Raw genomic sequence first — 17,514 nt, 5'->3', positions numbered from 1 at the left:
GTCCCTCTAAACAAACCAGTTGGGGCCTCGGGGCGGGGGTGGGGGGGCCGTGATGAAAGGGTGGCTGCACTGTAAGAAGTTCCCAAACAACCATGGTTTTAGAGCATGCGGGGTTGTTTCAGTTTGGCTTCTGCAAATTAAACATGTTAGTCATTCCTCTCTTTGTTGCTTCCGAGATGAAAGGAGTGCTACAGTTTTCTAAGAAAATCTTTCTACAATTTAAAAGAAAGTGATTCTTGAAGTCCACCAGTCAATATGAATGCAGTTAATATGCCAAATAGCGTATGCATTGATAATGACATGTTTCTAATCAAACAGCCTCTGAAGTCTCTTAAAGCTTTACTCTTAGAAATGTAACCGTCTTTTATATAAGCCTGTTTTGGTTAAGTTAGCATGCATTTTCAATGCTTCTCAACATCTGTCTCTTATTACCAGAGATCCTGATACCCAGATGACAACAAAGTATTCTGAGTGCCTTGGAAGTTAGTCTGCCCTTTATTCCTGACTTTAGTCATAATTTTATTGTGACACCAGGTTCACTGAAGAGCAACATTTTTATTCCCTGGACAGACAGGGGGACAGTCTTTCTAAAATGCAGATTCTGTTTGCATAAATGTGTTCCATGTGGCAGCCTGGATGTGAGGAGAGTTTGGGGGAGAAAGGATACATGTGTGTGTATGACTGAGTCCCTTTGTTGTTGTCCACCTGAAACCATCACCGCATTGTTAATCAGCTATATTCCAATAAAAAATAAAGTTTAAAAAAATATGTTCCAAGTAAGAAAATACCTGAACCTAGTATGTACACACCATTCAGATGAATCTTTTCTGACCTTTAAAGATGTAGTGCCAGAACATGCATGAACTTAAAAGATTAAACATTTTACTTTCTAAAGTCACCTAATTAACATGTTATTGTTAGCAAATTGATACTGTACTGTTGGGGCCAATACACCCTATTTAAAAAATTAAATAATATTTCCAAGTAATGGTGTACTTTAATCTCTACATTTAACACCATTTAAGTAACTGTTGATCTTAAGATTATGTATGGGGGAGAAAAAAAACTGGGGTAAGATTGTAGTGTTTCTGAAACACGGGGATCCACCGTGTTTAAAACAGCCCTATCGGCTGGGTCCTGCTTTGTCAGCTGAGCCAGGGGAAAGCAAAGTTGAATCACTCAGAGCTGCGGTCAAGGTTCACACTCCAGCCGCGAGGAAACCGCAAGTCACCGACAAGGGCAGTCGGGTCTGCGAGACTCGGGATTCTGTTCCGAACCAGGGATGAACCTGAAAATGCAACCTAGGACTTGCGGCCGGCCCTGAACAACGCCAAGGCTTCCCGACCCCGCGTGAGGTCCTCCGGGTTTGGAGACAGGAGAATTCTTCCCTGGGGAGGTCAGCACACCATCTCCCAGCCCAGCTCTCCGCGACTGATAAACGCATCTTTTAAAAATGCAACTGGCCAGCGAACCAGAGGCCGAAAGTCTCACACGATAACAGCAACAAAAGCTGTTCAAACAAAGCCGGGGAGGACGCCCCGCGGGCGCCGCAGCCCGGTTTCGGCTCAGGTCGCCCGGAGCGGCGCCTCCTCCTGCGGGCGGGGCTCCCGCGACCCCCGGCCTCCCCGGGCCGCTCCCCTCGAACGCGGCCCCCCATACCCGCCGGCCCCGCACACAATGGCGCCTCGAGCCCGGGCGGGATCCCGCCGCCGGCTCCCCGCGCAGCCCGCGCGCCCCCCGCGCGCCCGGGCCCGCGCACAAAAGAGGCGCGTGGGCTTCTCCGCGCGCGCGCGCGGCCACCAGGTGCGGGCGCCGGCGACCCCGCGCCCGCGCGTCTCGGCGTACCCCGGGCCGCGGCGGGGGCCAGGTGGGGTGCGGGGCCTCCGTCCGCGCGGGGCCTCCCGCCGCCCGGGCCTCCCTCCGCCCCAGGCCTGTCCGCCAGGGGTGCGTGCGCGGGCCGGGGCGGGGGGGGGGGGGGGCACTCACTTTCTCGATGGTGCCGGGCAGCAGGCGCTCCAGCAGCCTGCAGAGGACCACCCCATCCTTCAGAGACGCCTGCAGGAAGCCCTCCGGGTCCGAGATGGTTTTCTTGGGCGACTCCAGCACGCCCAAGGTAATGAGCCACGTAACGGTCTGCTCGGCGGAATTCATCGCGGCGGCGCGCCCGGCCTCCTCGCGCCGCGAGCGCGTCTCGGCGCCGTTCACCTCGGAGCGGCTGCGGCCCGGCCGGCTGCGCCCACCGCCCCCTCCTCCCGCTCGCCCATGGAGAGCCCGGCGACGGCGATTGGCTCGGGCGGCGCCGCGGTCCGGCCGGCTCGCGCTCCCTCGCGTGCGTCCTGGCCGACTGTCAAGCGCCTTTTCATTAGATGCACATGAACCTGCGGCGGCCGCCCGGCGCCGCCCCCGCCACCGCCTCCCGGCCCCCAGCCGCTGCCGCCGATGACATCACCGCGAGCAGAAGAAAGACGCCGCGCCGGAGCGGCCCCGCGCCCCGACCCGGGGCCGCCCGGACCCGAGCCGAAGCCGGGCAGCGCCGGCCCCCGCGTTCGGGCCCGCCGCCGTGCGCCCCCGCCGTGCGCCCTCCGCACCCCGCCGGAGGTGCGCGCGCGTCCCCACCTGCGTCGCCGGCTGGAGGGCCCCCGCCCCAAGGGCCCGGTGACCTCCAGGAGGCGACAGCCCGCCGGCCGCGAGAGCTCGCCGCGCCTCCCCGCCCGCGGGCCGCGCGCGCCCTTCACCGGGTGCGCCCGGCGGGGCCCGTGGCAGCCCCCTCGGAGGTGGAGACCCTGACCGGGCTCCTCTCGCTGTCCTGGCCCTTCTGCCGCCTCCTTCGCTCCTCGAGAGACTCGGGACCTTTGTTTGTATTCCTGATTCATGAATGTTTAAATGATTAAGTGCTTCCCAGAAAGCTCTTTTTATTTTTGCCAGTTTTATTTCAAGAGGTCGGGGGTGGAGGGAGCTGAAAACAAGACGGTTCCTTCTCTGCGCTACCTTGCAAGCCAGTAATTACAGAACACAATGATAATTAAATCTGGAACCAGATGGGGCTCTTTCGGGGAGGCATTGAAATCCCTGCTGCTGCGCTCCTTGGGGACGTGACCGGCCGGAGCGCCGTGTGACCGGTGGTAAGCCTGCCCCCAGCTGGGAGGCCCGTCTGCCTGGCTTGGGTGACCTCCCTGGCCGGGTGCGGCCGGCCCACCCTCCAGGACCAGAAACGTTGAAGCCACCGCAGGTTAAATTGATGGTGGTGTTCCAGACACTGGGGGAGGAAGGTCAAGAAAACAGCAGGACCTGAGCTGGGTCTGCACAGATGACTGGGAAGGAAGGACTCAAATCCAAACAGGCCACTTGGCCAGGTCACGTGTGGCTCAGAGATGCTCGGAGGCCTGGCTATGAACCGAGTGGGCCAGGCCTAAGGAACTCAGCCACCTGACTGTTCTGATGAAGAAGCTTCTTCCAGCAAGGAATGACAGTGACGCTGCATGCTGAGGGAGGAGGCGAGCCTCTGCTTAGAAGGAGGACCCTGAAGGTGTCCGTGTATCCGTTTGCTCCATCCCGTCCCTGAGTGCTTTGCCTGTTTGCTTGCCGTGACTGCCCCTGGCAATTTCAAAGGGTCACCTACAGAGAGCTTGCACTTCCCCAGTGGCTCAGTGGTAAAAAAAAAAAAAAAAAAAAAAAAAAGAAAGAAATCTGCCTTCCAGTGCTGTAGCCGCAGGAGATGTGGGTTCAATCCCTTGGTCTGGAAGATCCCCTGGAGGAGGAAATGCAGCCCACCCCACTACTCTTGCCTGGAAGATTCCACTGACCGAGGAGCCTGGAGGGCTGCAGTTCATGGCATCACAGTTAGACACGACTGAAGTGACTGAGCTTGAACGTGCACACAAAGAGCTTACTCTGTGCCAGGCACATATTGAATGTATTAATCCCATTAGTGACAAGTATTTGAAAACATGAAAATTTAAAAAAAAAAAAACAGAGGCTTGACTCTCCTCTTCCTCCTTCTTCCAGAGCACTTCTTTTGCAACTGTGAATTGCATTTATTTCCAGCTTCGAGTTAAGTGGCTAAGTTTTCTTTCCAGGTGTGAACACCGGGTGGTTCAGAGAGCAGCATGAATTTTAAGAGAGCAGCAGGATTTTAAGGGCCGTGTGTTTGGTGGTCACTTCCTGAGCTCCCAGGGTCTGCTCCCTGTGACACGGTCACTGCGGCAGCCTTGGGAAGGTTACGTCCCACTAGTGGTGGGACGGACTCAAGCCTGGGTTCTGCAGCTCCAGGGCCCACACTCGGCACCCGCTGTCCAGACCACGTCCATCTGCAGCTTCTAGGAAACAGGACAGCTCCCAGCTCCATCAACTTTTGTGCCCAAGGCTTTGTCAACAAAAGGGTGTTCACCCAAGAGTAGCTGTTCAAAAGATTCCTGTTTAATCTCATTACTTCTGAATTGGACGCATGATTTAGAGTCGAGTGGTTACAATTCCAGATGCGTTAAATTACATCCGGCCGCTGCCGCCGATGACATCACCGCGAGCAGAAGAAAGACGCCGCGCCGGAGCGGCCCCGCGCCTCGACCCTGGAAAGCAGGTTTAAGGGTCAGCTTGACTTAATCAAATGGTCCTGCAGAAAGGTGGCTCCAGGGAGTGGCCTTAGGTAGCCACTGAACCCGGCAAGCAAGCATTATCAGAAGGGAGACCACGGAAAGTTTAAATGCTCTATAGCAACCAGAAGCATTGTTACTTTGGATGTACATTTATTTCAAAAAAGATTATTTGGAAGTCATTCTAGAAAGTAATACTGCTCAGACCTAGGTGTTTTTAAGGGTATAATTGCGCTGACTATCCAAGGTGGGCATCTGGTTAAGCTTAACATTTTTCCAAGCTCCTGCGCAGGAGAACTCTGTTCTTCTGGGTTGGTGCCAGTTAAGAATATTGCTGGCTGAGGATTTTGGCCTTGTCTGTGATGCCCTTTGATGCACCCCAAAAGATCGTTGAAGGGCTCTCCACACGGGCCCGGGCCCCTCAGTTTCCTCATTTCTCATGAGGACTTGAGCTTCATTCCCAGCTTGGCTGCCTGTTCATCCAATGGCCACATGCAGCCCACTGTTAGGGTTCCACCCACAAACAGTCCCAAACCTGGAGCTGCCACAGCTCATCTGAACAGGGCTAACTCCACTTGTTAGCTTGGTCCTTGGAGGATGGTGTTACAGCAATGTTAAAACCTACCGGAAGCCAGACGGATAGATGGCTGTTTATCTAGCCATCACTCCCTGTAGAGATGCTTTTATTGAATTGGACGGTCATCTAGATTGAAACATGCAGTGGGAAGCAGTTCTGTGAAGCTCACTGTAACTAAAACAGTATACTACTTATTTGGCTTAAATGGGTCAAATGCTAAAAATCAAAGATGCAAAGCAGGAAAATATAGTTTCTGGACAGATAGAGCTGAGCAGCTACTCAGGGCAGGAAAATTGTAATCATCGTGATACCTAATGTCTACAAGACACTCATCCTGGTTTGGGTCCCCAGAGCAGATCCTGTGCCAACTTGGATTCGAGTAGTTCACTTGGGGAGTGACCCCAGGGAGGACGCGTGAGGAAGGGAGGAGATGACCCCCTACTGCTTTCCACAGCAGCTGCACCACTTCACATTCCCACCAGCAGTGTAGGAGGGTTCCCTTCTCTCCCCGGTGGTTTGTAGACTTTCTGATGATGGCCATTCTGACTGGTGTGAGGGCTAGCTCACTGTCGTTTTGATTTGGGCTTCTTCAAGAGTATTTTGGACCAAGCAGCCTTTTAAAGGTAGATGTGTGGTTGGTTCCCTCCAGGGCAGAGGACAAACTTTCTCGCTGACCAGCAGGATTATAAATAATGTTTCCTCCGGGACGAGGTTTGGGCAGGTTCACTTTGCAGTCCCTTTGAAGATCAGGGTTTGCCAGCCTGGGGTTCTCAGCAGTGACACAAGCCCCCCGTGTGTGGTGCCCAGCTGAGCCCGCCCGTCTTTGCCCTGGATCGGGGGTCCTGGTGAGAAGCCAAGGCCATGCTGAGTCATGTGGTCCTTCCTCTCTCTCTGACCTGGGAGTCTTGTGTCCTCCTAGCAGCCACGAAGCTTTGGCTTAACTGCGTTAGCTTTCAAATGGCTAAAATCCCAGATCCATTATAATTCTTCACGGTCCTTTACTCATTTCCCAAGATTAGTGATCAATTATCCTTTTTTTTCCCCTCTGAATGCGGCTTTCACTGTGTCCCATGAGTTATATTAGATGGTACTTTCTTTTTCATTGCTCCCAAGGGGACTCGCAATTTCCCTTCTGATTTCCTCTTTGAGCAAATCTTTCCTAGGAATATGTTTCTTAATTATCAAGAAATTGAAGGTTTGTTGGCCACTGACTCTTAGTCAATTGAACATATAAATCTCTAGTTTTCAAGATTTACTAAGATTTTTAAATGTGCCGTGAACATAAAAGGATGCATATTCTCTGTTCAGGAGACTATAAGCTTCTATTTAGCAGGTAAGGTTTTTGTGCTTTTTTAAAAAGAACTTTTTATGCCAAAATAATTTTAGACCTACAATACGTTGCAAAAATAGGACAGAGGACTCCCAGGTAGCCTTCCCCTGGCTTCCTTCAGAGATAATGTCACACAACCAGAGAACAGTTCAAAGCCAGGGCGTCGATGTTGGGTCAAGACTCTTTGCCAAACTATAGGTTTATGTGTACTTTGCGTGTGTGCTTCATCAGCCCCACCTCGTAGGCAGGTGGTGTCGTCACCACCCAGACAGGTGCAGAACGGCCGTCTGCAGGGAGTAGAAAGCGCAGAGGGCAAAGCCCTCCAGCGGTCTTCCTGCAAGTGGGGGGCCGAAGCTGACAACAGTCACCGCAGCCAGAGTCCCCGCTGACGTTCCTGGGGCGTCACCCCTGCCCCGCTGAGACTTTGAGTCTTGCCCCCACCCTTTCTGTGAGATATGTCCGATCCCGACAGATATAGACGTTAAAATCACATTTTTCCTAAATCTCAGATCATTGAAACATCTTATGTGAGGTGTTCAAAGCACAGGTGAATTGAAACCATATCTCCTTTTCACAAATTCTGCCTTCAATCAATTCATAATGTTCAACTTTGTCTTATTTCTTTTATGCTTATTTTCCATGGATCTGATCATAGTTTTCCATTCCTGTTTCCTTCTTACTTACACTTACCTGATGACTCTTTCCCTTTCATTTTCAACCTCTCTTCCTCACTTTAAGTTAGATTGTGCCAAGAGCATAAATGGGTTTATTTTTTATGCCTTGTTGACAGGATCTGTTTTCTTTTTCATAATAAGTCCATTCACGTTTAGTGTACTGACCAATAGACTTCATTTTTGTCCCTGTCGTTATAAATAAATTACTTCTACCTTACATTGCTGAGGTTTACTTTCCTCTTCTGAGTGTTTGATGGTGTGTTCAGATGGCTTTGTTCCATTTTTTTGTCCATTTTTTTTTAATTCAAAAGTTGCATCATAGTTTTTCATTTAATAAATGGTTATCTTTTCTCGCTTGGCTTATAGTCAGACTGGAATAGCTCTGCATTTAAAAGTGAGCCGCCGTGACCCACTGTTCCCCACCAACGTGCCATCTTCTTCCTGCTCACCACCTGCCCCGAGACGAGACTTGCAGAAGGCTTGTACCTCCCGCTGCTTATCAGCTTCAACCCCCCACTTCCAGAGACCCCACTGGAGAACTTTGCCTTCTCCCCTTTCTATACCCTCAACGCCCATAGTCTGCCATCAGATTGTCTATCATTAGGCTTCCCAGAGGGCCCTAATGATAAAAGACCCTCCTGCCAGTGCAGGAGACTCAACAGACGCAGGTTCCATCCTGGGTCAGGAAGATCCCCTGGAGGAGGAAATGGCAACCCAGTCCAGTATTCTTGCCTGGAGAATCCCACGGACAGAGGAGCCTGGCGGGCAACGGTCCAAAAGACACTGGGCCGCGCAAGAGTCAGACATGACATTAGGATTTAATCTGTAGTATACCTTGTTTTCCAAGAGTCTTCATCGAGCCCTTGTATCACACACTTGGGTGCGTGTGTCTATGTGTCTCTGCTCACCACCACTTTGCCCCTGTCTTCATGCCTCCTGAAGTTTGGCTGTTGTTGGTCTCGTGTCTCAGATGTTCACCTCTAGTGGGGCACGTGAGTGATAGACTATGTTATTGATCCATGTTTGTGTAAGTGTCTGTGTCCCCCGACAGAGCGCGGTATCTTGGCTGGGCGGAGAGTTACGCAGACCAGCCCTCTGCTCACCCCGCCCCTGGCAGGAAGCTCTTCCATCCTCTTACAGCTTCTGCTGTTGCAGACGGGGGTTCTATGCGAGGCTGATCCTCTTACTCTGTGTAGGTGACTTGGTCTTTTGGTCTAGAGACTGGTCGGATTTTCCTCTTTATTGTTAAAGATCAGGATTTTATCAGGGCCTGATCTGTGTGTGTGCATGTGTGTGTGTGCACATGTGCATGTGTTTACCCTCACTGCTGTCTGGAGCTTGATGGCCTTTTCAAACTGGTGACTCCCATCTCTCTGCAGTTCAGGGAAATGTGCTTCAATCACTTATACTTAATACCGCTCCTTCTCCTCTTTTTTTTTTTTTAACACCCTGGAACCCCTCTTATTTTCCTGTTAGCTCTTCTTTATGATTCTCAATGTTGCTGTTTTTCCCTCATGATTTCTATCTCTGTATTTTTACTCTGTGCTCTGAGGTACGGCCTCCATTTTATATGCCAGCCCAATATCACGGGTGTTCTCCTCCCATTCAGCACTTATATTTTTCTTTTAGCTTTAGGAAGTCGTTTTTGTGTTGTACTTGAAACTCCTTTAAGCCTGTTTTTGTCTCACGTTTATAATTTTAGGAAAGAATGTATATTTTGGTAGGAAACATAATCCCAGAATTGAGGGGATTTACGGTGGTTAAATGGAGAAGGAAATGGCAATCCACTCCAGTGTTCTTGCCTGGGAAATCCCATGGACGGGGAGCCTGGCGGGCTACAGTCTGTGGAGTCAAAAAGACTCAGACAGGACTGAGCGCCTGAGCGCTTGATGGAGTAAAGTGATGACTCCATCATTTTGTGGCCCAAGCAGAGAGGTCAAGGGGCTTCAGGAGGTCTGTGGGGACTGGGCGGCCCTCCTGTCTCATTTGTCACCGCCCTCAGTGCTTCTGCCCTGTGCAGATGTCCCCGCTCCCTTCTGCCTGGAACATCTGGAACCCACGGTGGTGCCTGCTCGGATGTGCGGTCTGTTCTTCATACTGAGCTCGTGCCTGTCCCCTGGAGGGGGCTCTGCTGGCCTCCCCACCCTTTTGTCCCCTTCCACCTCGCCCGGCCCCCTCCTATCCTCCGCTAACTCGTCCTCGGTCCTGCCCGCCCTTCCCGGCCCACCCCAGCCTGCAGTGACCCCTCCGCCACCCCGACCCCCTCACCCCGCCGTCCTGTGGGCTCGCTCCTGCCCCGGCCCCTCCCCCGGGCACCCACGCTGAGTCTCCATCCCTGGCTTGTCACGAAGCCCGGTTCCTGTTGAGCAGAGTTAACCCCCTGGCTGGTACCGGATCCTCGCCAGGGCTGAACGCCTCCCACTTTTCTTACCTCCGTAGGGAGCACGAATCCGAGGTTCTCGGGCTCTTCACAAGGCTCTTCAAGGTCTGGGGGTTAAGAAGCCCTTTGAGCGCTGATGGAAACAGAAAACCCTCCTGGGAGGCAGAGTGTCTCCACGGGCCTCAGGTCATGGCCGTGCAGGATAGAGAGCAGATGCGAGCAGAACACACGCGCCTCACGCCTGTGGCGGCTGAGCGGACCTCCTTAAACGAGAGCAGCAGGCGCTAGGCTGAAAATGTCCGATCGTTTGTGTTTGTGTGATCCGTGGTGAGGCTGCAGTAGACAAGCATTTTAGGAAGCGGAGCGTTTCACACGTGTGTCCCCTCCGCAGGTGGTTTACTCTGGGGACAGCGCTGAGTGGCATTCTCAATGCCTCTGCCTGGAAGTTACATAAAAATAAAAAATATGTACAAAACCCCAGACAGGAGTGAACGACTGTGTGCCGGGGTTCTGTGGGTCTGCCCTTGCTGTTGTTCAGTTGCCCAGTCGTGTCCGACTCTTTGAGACCCGTGGACTGCAGCACACCAGGCTTCCCTGTCCTCTATTTCCCGGAGCTTACTCAGATTCATGTCCATCGAGTCGGTGATGCCATCCAGCCATCTCATCCTCTGTCGTCCCCTTCTCCTCCTGCCCTCAGTCTTTCCCAGCATCAGGGTCTTTTCTAATCAGTTGGCTCTTCGCATGAGGTGGCCAAAGTATTGGAGTTTCAGCTTCAGCATCAGTCCTTCCAATGAACACCCAGGACTGATCTCCTTTGGATGGACTGGTTGGATCTCCTTGCAGTCCAAGGGACTCTCAAGAGTCTTCTCCAACACCACAGTTCAAAAGCATCAATTCTTTGGCACTCAGCCTTCTTTATGGTCCAACCCTCACATTCATACATGACCACTGCAAAAACCAGAGCTTTGACTATGTGGACTTTGTTGGCAAAGTGATGTCTCTGCTTTTTATTATGCTATCTAGGTTTGTAATAGCTTTTCTTCCAAGGAGCAAGTGTCTTTTAATTCCACAGATCTGTCGTAAAGCCTGACATAAACATTGGCCCTAAACATAGGCAGTGCTTTGATTTTTATTTTAAAATACCCATTGATATTTTACCTGTATTTCCTGCAAAACCTAAAAATATCTCTCTGTTGGGGTACTTTTTGAAAAAGAACAGCAGCAGACGCTGACAAATAAATATTTGTTGACATAAGTTCAGCTCAGTCGTGTCCCAACTCTTTGCGACCTCATGGACTGCAGCACGCCAAGCTTCCCTGTCCATCGCCAACTCCCAGAGCTTGCTCAGACTTAATAAGTAGCCACTGTCATATTTTATACAGGGGCAACAAAATGCATCTCACGTGAACTCCTTTTATAAATGGCTTCATCCATTTAGATGTAGAATCTGTTTCCCAAAGGAAGCATTCTTAATTGCCCCCATTTTCTATCCTTTTGACTTACTCCAGAAAAAAGTATATTAAACGGATAATGGGTTTGATTAATTGGAACCCAATTTTTAGAAGCCACAAATTATTGAAAATTGGAAATAGAGAAGTCCCTTAGGAAAAAAGGCCTTCGTGCTTGTCCAGATACTAAATTTCATTTTGATGCTGCCTGGACCATGAGCATGGTCCTGGCATGAAACCAGGACCATGAGCCTGGCATGAAACGTCTCCGTCCCCATAGAACGATTTCTGGTGGAGGAGGCCCTCTGAGCTCAAGGACCCTGAGAAGAGACGAAGGGGTGGAGCAGCATGTGGCCTCATAGAAGAGCTGAGAAAGCACGGTTGGAACTGTCGGGCAGAAGAGGGATCAGTCACAGAACCAGGAAGGACAGCAGGGCAGAGGGACCGGCCAAGGACCCAGGCTGGGCAGGGACGCTGCAGTCACACGTGGGTGTGGGGACTGGGTGACTCCCCCGGACCAAGGACCTGGCCCGGGAGTAAAGGGCGATGCGTCCAGTGAGGGGGAGTCACGCACGTGCGCTCTCATAGCAGCAGCATCTACCGACGTGAGATCAGGAAGACGTGCACGTTGTTGGGAAAGAGCTCGGCGAGTGAGCTGGCTGTGAGATCAACGAGGCGGGCTCGAGACGGGTGGGGAAGAAGTGGGTGAGGAGTAAGGCCAGAGCGTGGCCACTGTGACTGCTGCCTGGCGGGAACCGGAGGGGGTCCTCGACCCAAGAGACGCTGCAGGGTGCACGCCATCATCCCTGAGGTCCCGAGACGGCGGGGGGTTGCAGACCCCGGCCTGAGGGCTGAGCGCCTGGCTGCCCGCAGTCCAGCGTCCTGCCCTCGGAGGTTGGACCCACGTCCACGTCCCTCAGCCTCTCCCCCTCTCCCCTCAGCATCCCTGATCCCCCATCCTCCAGTACCTCCCACTCGCCAGCCCGCTCCTTAGACGCATTCTGGGTTTGGACAACCGTGCAGCCTCCGCCCTCCTGATGGGACCCTGGCTGACACAGGATCCTGAGCAGTGGGGCGTCCAGTCCAGTCGGAAGTAGGTCAGGGGAGATGCGAAAGGCTGAGGACGATGCCAGGTGAAACCAGGAGGCAAGGGTGTGTGGGGTGGATAAACAGCCTGCCGGAGCGGTCACCAAGCCAAAGGAAGGGACGGGGGAATAGCTGGGCTCCACGGAGACAGGCCTGCAGGGACCCCACAGTCTGCAAAGTCAGCCGGGGTGCCGGAAATGAGTGTACTGCCAGCCCCCCCTCACCCATCACCATGTCTGGGCTCCGAAGGGGAGCCCAGGAATCGGGGCAGAGCGCAGTAGGAGCTCCTCTGGAAAGGGGGCCCAGGCACTCTCCGCCCTCCCTGGAGAAGGAAGGGCCGCCTCACCCCCACAGGAGGGGGCAGGGGGCCATGCAGAGCTTTGCCCGCTCCTGGCTTGGGGGGACAGCAACCAGCACAGCTGACACCCCTGAGTGGTGGGACGGGCCAGCGGGAACCCTGTGTCCAGACTCGGCGCCTCTGAAAGGGCACCCTTGCAGCAGACTCGGGGGGAGTGAGGTGACGGCAAAGGCCCGGTCTCGGGGTGCAGGGGCAGGCTCAGGAGCACGCCTAGGGCCTGCAGGCGGGACCCCCCCCAAGGGCCATGAAGGACCACCCAGGCAACCCCATCGGCAGGAGACTCCAAGCCCACTGCGAGTGGGGAGGGGGCGGAGAGGAGCCCCAGGCGGGAGTGTGCTGGAAGCCTGGCACCCCCACCCACTCCACGTCTGGCTCAAGGTCGGGACCAGGCTGGGGAGGAGGGCAGCTTCCATCTGAATGAGACTTGGAAGCCTTCACATTACAGTGACCGGGGAAGTTTCTATACTGAAAAAATGTGATTCTTGGTTAACACCTGCCAAGGACCAGAAAGGCGGTGCCCTCTGCCCCTGAGCTCCTACGGTGCGTTCCTGGGCTGCCCGCGGGGATAGGGCCAGACAGGAGGAGCAAGAGCACTTCTGTTGTCATCCTGCTGAAGCCCTCTTATTGTGTATTAATACACATATAATTGTGAGTAATACACTGCAGACACTCTCCTGTGAAAAAGAACGTTCTGATAGCACAGCGTGAAGCTGGGGTGGGGGCCAGGAGTGGGAAACTGCTGAGGACCACAGAGGGGGGTGTGGCCAGGGACAGGGGAGCAGGGGGCGCTGGGACCACAGAGGGGGGTGTGGCCAGGGACAGGGGAGCAGGGGGCCCTAGGACCACAGAGTGGGGCGTGGCCTGGGACGGGGGAGCAGGGGACCCTGGGACCACAGAGTGGGGCGTGGCCTGGGACGGGGGAGCAGGGGACCCTGGGACCACAGAGTGGGGCGTGGCCTGGGACAGGGGAGCAGGGGGCCCTGGGACCACAGAGTGGGGCGTGGCCTGGGACGGGGGAGCAGGGGACCCTGGGACCACAGAGGGGGGCGTGGCCTGGGACGGGGGAGCAGGGGGCGCTGGGACCACAGAGGGGGGCGTGGCCTGGGACGGGGGAGCGGGGGGCGCTGGGACCACAGAGGGGGGCGTGGCCTGGGACGGGAGAGCAGGGGGCGCTGGGACCACAGAGGGGGGCGTGGCCTGGGACAGGGGAGCGGGGGGCGCTGGGACCACAGAGGGGGGCGTGGCCTGGGACGGGAGAGCAGGGGGCGCTGGGACCACAGAGGGGGGCGTGGCCTGGGACGGGGGAGCAGGGGGCGCTGGGACCACAGAGGGGGGCGTGGCCTGGGACGGGTGAGCAGGGGACCCTGGGACCACAGAGTGGGGCGTGGCCTGGGACGGGTGAGCAGGGGGCACTGAGACCACAAAGAGGGGCGTGGCCTGGGACGAGGGAGCAGGGGGCGCTGGGACCACAGAGGGGGGCGTGGCCTGGGACGGGGGAGCAGGGGGCGCTGGGACCACAGAGGGGGGCGTGGCCTGGGACAGGGGAGCGGGGGGCGCTGGGACCACAGAGGGGGGCGTGGCCTGGGACGGGAGAGCAGGGGGCGCTGGGACCACAGAGGGGGGCGTGGCCTGGGACGGGTGAGCAGGGGGCGCTGGGACCACAGAGGGGGGCGTGGCCTGGGACGGGTGAGCAGGGGGCACTGAGACCACAAAGAGGGGCGTGGCCTGGGACGAGGGAGCAGGGGGCGCTGGGACCACAGAGGGGGGCGTGGCCTGGGACGGGGGAGCAGGGGGCGCTGGGACCACAGAGGGGGGCGTGGCCTGGGACGGGGGAGCAGGGGGCACTGAGACCACAGAGGGGGGCGTGGCCTGGGACGGGAGAGCAGGGGCACTGAGACCACAAAGAGGGGCGTGGCCTGGGACGAGGGGAGCAGGGGGAGCTGGGACCACACAGGGGTCGTGGCCTGGGACAGGGGAGCAGGGGGCGCTGGGACCACAGAGGGGGGCGTGGCCTGGGACGAGGGAGCAGGGGGCGCTGGGACCACAGAGGGGGTCGTGGCCAGGGACGGGGGAGCAGGGGGCGCTGGGACCACAGAGGGGGGTGTGACGGGGACGGGGGAGCAGGGGGTGCTGGGACCACAGAGGGGGTCGTGGCCTGGGACAGGGGAGCAGGGGGCGCTGGGACCACAGAGGGGGGCGTGGCCTGGGACGGGTGAGCAGGGGGCACTGAGACCACAGAGGGGGGCGTGGCCTGGGACGGGAGAGCAGGGGGCGCTGGGACCACAGAGGGGGGCGTGGCCTGGGACAGGGGAGCAGGGGGCGCTGGGACCACAGAGGGGGGCGTGGCCTGGGACGGGAGAGCAGGGGGCGCTGGGACCACAGAGTGGGGCGTGGCCTGGGACGGGGGAGCAGGGGGCGCTGGGACCACAGAGGGGGGCGTGGCCTGGGACGAGGGAGCAGGGGGTCCAAAGGGAGAGGGGCGTCCTCCTGAGAGCGTACTCCTGCCGGGGAGAAGACCTGAGCGCTGGTCTGCACTTTCACAAGTCACCTTCTAACCCAGGGAACAAGCTGGCGTTCTGAGCATGCAGAGCCCCCCTTCCTGCCCACGGCGGAGGTCTGCTTCTTGGTCCTGAACGTTCGGGCCCAGGCTTCAGTGTCTCCACAGGTGAGTGGCCGCCTGCTGGCAAGACAGCTCTGCCCCACCCAGGGCTGAGAAGGTGCCCCGTCCTCCTGTCTCTCCCGGGAAGAGTTCAGCCCTGGCCGTGGTGGTGAGAGGCGTGCACCACCCACTGTCTGTCGCTAACCGGGGTCGGCACGCCTGTCCCGGGCAGCTCAGAACCTATGCGGCCACTGTCTCCACCTCCCACCTCCAGGTGGTTGACGTCTGAGGGCAGGGTGGCTGGCTGGTGGGGTGGCTGGTGGGGAGGAGGGTCTCAGGGAAAGAGGCTGGGGGACAGGTTTCAACACAGACCTAGGCGCAGGAAAAGCTGTTTGCAGTCATAGCAGCATCTTACCTTATTCCTCACTAGGCAGTGACTGCAGCTTCTGAACAAGCTGATAGGATGGGTAAGAGTATTGGACTGACCTACTGGTCAGCTCAGTGTGATGTACGAAATCTCAAGTTATGTGGACAGTTTTCGTCATGAGCATATACCAAAGCTAAGATGCGTCTACCTGTTTTTCCATAAAGAATGTTTTAGTAACCCAGATATCGGAGAAGGACATGGCAACCCACTCCAGTATTCTTGCCTGGAGAATCCCATGGACAGAGGAACCTGGCGGGCTACAGTCCATGGGGTCGCAAAGAGTCAGATGCAACTGAACAACTTACACACACAGGTGTCCAAAACCCAGACTGACAGATAAGACTTGAAATTCATTCTCACAGACACCTTACAATTATTCTCCATGTGCCTGCCTATCTTACAACTTAATAATTTTATTGTTCTGTCCTCAAGCTAATGTTTACTGTCATAAAATAATAGATGCGTCTGACACAGGTTCACTTACAGCCATCCAGGGTTGGGACCCCCTCGAGGAGCTGCTCAGGGGTCTCAGGTCAGGACAGTAGCGGATGGCTGAAGTGTTGGTATCAGCTCTGTCAGACCTCAAAATCCAGCCACCAAACCAGGTGTAAGCCAGCGGTGGTTTTCATACATTTTTACTCATGGAAAAACCATTGTAGCCTTGCAAATTTTTAAGTTGATTTCTAAAAGTTTTATTTGCAAGTTAAAATAGTTAAGAATGTAATGTTCAGTCAATTATAAACATTGGCTTAACAATAAAATCAGGTCCCTCCTTGGTATTCAATGGCATCTCTAACCATAAAAATTTCACACCCGCCATTATCCATTTTAAAATGCACTAAGTTCTTCTTCAAAGGTCTAAATTTACATTTTACTTCTTTCCCTTAAAATTGTATTTTTAATATACTTTCTCCACAGAAAGCGGAGTATATGTTGACACAACGTCTGACAAATGTAATATGGCCACGTCTTTCACAATTACAAAAGGACTTACTCTCTTAATCAGTAATTCCACTTCTAGGAATTTAAATTTAATCTTCAAATGTGAGATAACAGAAGTAAGAGGTTGGCTATTACAGCATTATTTATCATAACAAAAGATTAGAAGCAATTAATTCTATGCAGTCCTAAAAACAAACAAACAAAAAAGAAGCGGTCCAAACGCCTGGATAAAATATCCCAGAACAAGAGAAACAGGAAGGCCGTACAACAACGTGTAACATTCGCCGGTAGCGCGCTTTGTCTAATGTGACTTACTTTTAAATTTAATGTGATGTCCTGTTATGTTAGAGAGACTTTTACTAATCACTCAAGCATACTTCTCTGCCTACAAAATACATATACAGCAGAAATACATATTTTTAATGTGATCCAAAAGCCGTAGGTGTCAAAAACATTTACTCTAGGTTATATCGTTGTAATTTCTTTTCCGTTCACAATTGATAAAAGCAGTGCAGCACACCAGTTTTTAATAACTGAGTATCACGTATAAAAAGTAACTCTGGAAATGATGGAGATGGAGATGGAGAGCTATCTCACTTTTCGATTCATCCGCGCGTCTGCGTGTAAACATTTCCCGTTGCCAGCCTGAGACGCAGGTAAGCGTGTGTGTCCGTGTTTCTCCCAGACTCTGGAAACCTTGGGTTCACTTCCCAGCTGTGCCCCCCGAGAGCGGTACCGGGTGTCCCCTGTGTTCCCAGGTACCTTTGCTGATGGCGGGAATGACCACCCTGCCTCTGGACGGGGAGGCCTGTGAGTGTCGGGGCCCCGGGGTGGGGCCACCTCCAGCCGGGCTCGTCAGCGCCCTGCGCGTGAGACTTGGAATTCCGCGAGCTGCCTCGGCGTCTCTGAGCCTCACGGGGCCCCAGAGGCCTGACTGCAGCCCCCGGCCTCAGCAGCTCTGCCCCCGGCCCCTCACCCCCAGGGAAGGGCCCCAGCGGCTGGAGCCAGTCCCCCGCCGCCCGGTCCTCGGCCTCCCTGCCGGCCCGGTCGTGCGCCCTGGGGCCCCCAGCCTCAGGTTACTGCCCCGTCTGCCGCTCTCAGCCC

General features: G+C 54.9%; 2 protein-coding genes across 6 annotated transcripts in view; both read right to left on the bottom strand.

The window, feature by feature from the left end:
• ARHGEF7 (Rho guanine nucleotide exchange factor 7) overlaps nt 1-2,325 on the bottom strand; it is a 107,616-nt gene extending 105,291 nt beyond the window's left edge. For all 5 annotated transcript variants that reach the window (XM_043892367.1, XM_043892355.1, XM_043892357.1 and 2 more), the window contains exon 1: nt 1,987-2,325. In XM_043892367.1, coding sequence (XP_043748302.1) covers nt 1,987-2,151 — 165 coding nt within the window. In that variant the 5' untranslated portion in view covers nt 2,152-2,325. The remainder of the gene's footprint in view (nt 1-1,986) is intronic.
• Nucleotides 2,326-11,798: 9,473 nt separating this feature from the next.
• Nucleotides 11,799-17,019, bottom strand: LOC122686698 (basic proline-rich protein-like). The gene is made up of 7 exons (XM_043891879.1): nt 17,008-17,019; nt 15,247-15,357; nt 14,653-14,885; nt 14,395-14,572; nt 13,144-14,311; nt 12,431-12,659; nt 11,799-12,237 (listed from the first exon to the last, which is right to left on the bottom strand). Exons 1-7 carry the CDS (start codon nt 17,017-17,019, stop codon nt 11,799-11,801), a joined length of 2,370 nt encoding a protein of 789 aa, XP_043747814.1.
• Between the last annotated feature and the right edge of the window lie 495 nt (nt 17,020-17,514).

The sequence above is a fragment of the Cervus elaphus genome, chromosome 30, assembly GCF_910594005.1.
Source record: "Cervus elaphus chromosome 30, mCerEla1.1, whole genome shotgun sequence".
Lineage (NCBI taxonomy): Eukaryota > Metazoa > Chordata > Mammalia > Artiodactyla > Cervidae > Cervus > Cervus elaphus.
This window is presented reverse-complemented; position numbering and strand designations above follow the sequence as displayed.

Excerpts from the sequence above, each read along its gene's own strand:
- LOC122686698 (XM_043891879.1), bottom strand. Across the intron at positions 12,660-13,143 it reads CCCCACCCCAGCTTCACGCT|GCCCTAGGCGTGCTCCTGAG; the intron begins GTGCTATCAGAA and ends TCCCGCCTGCAG. Across the intron at positions 12,238-12,430 it reads CCCTGCCCCCTCCTGTGGGG|GCCTGTCTCCGTGGAGCCCA; the intron begins GTGAGGCGGCCC and ends GGGTCCCTGCAG.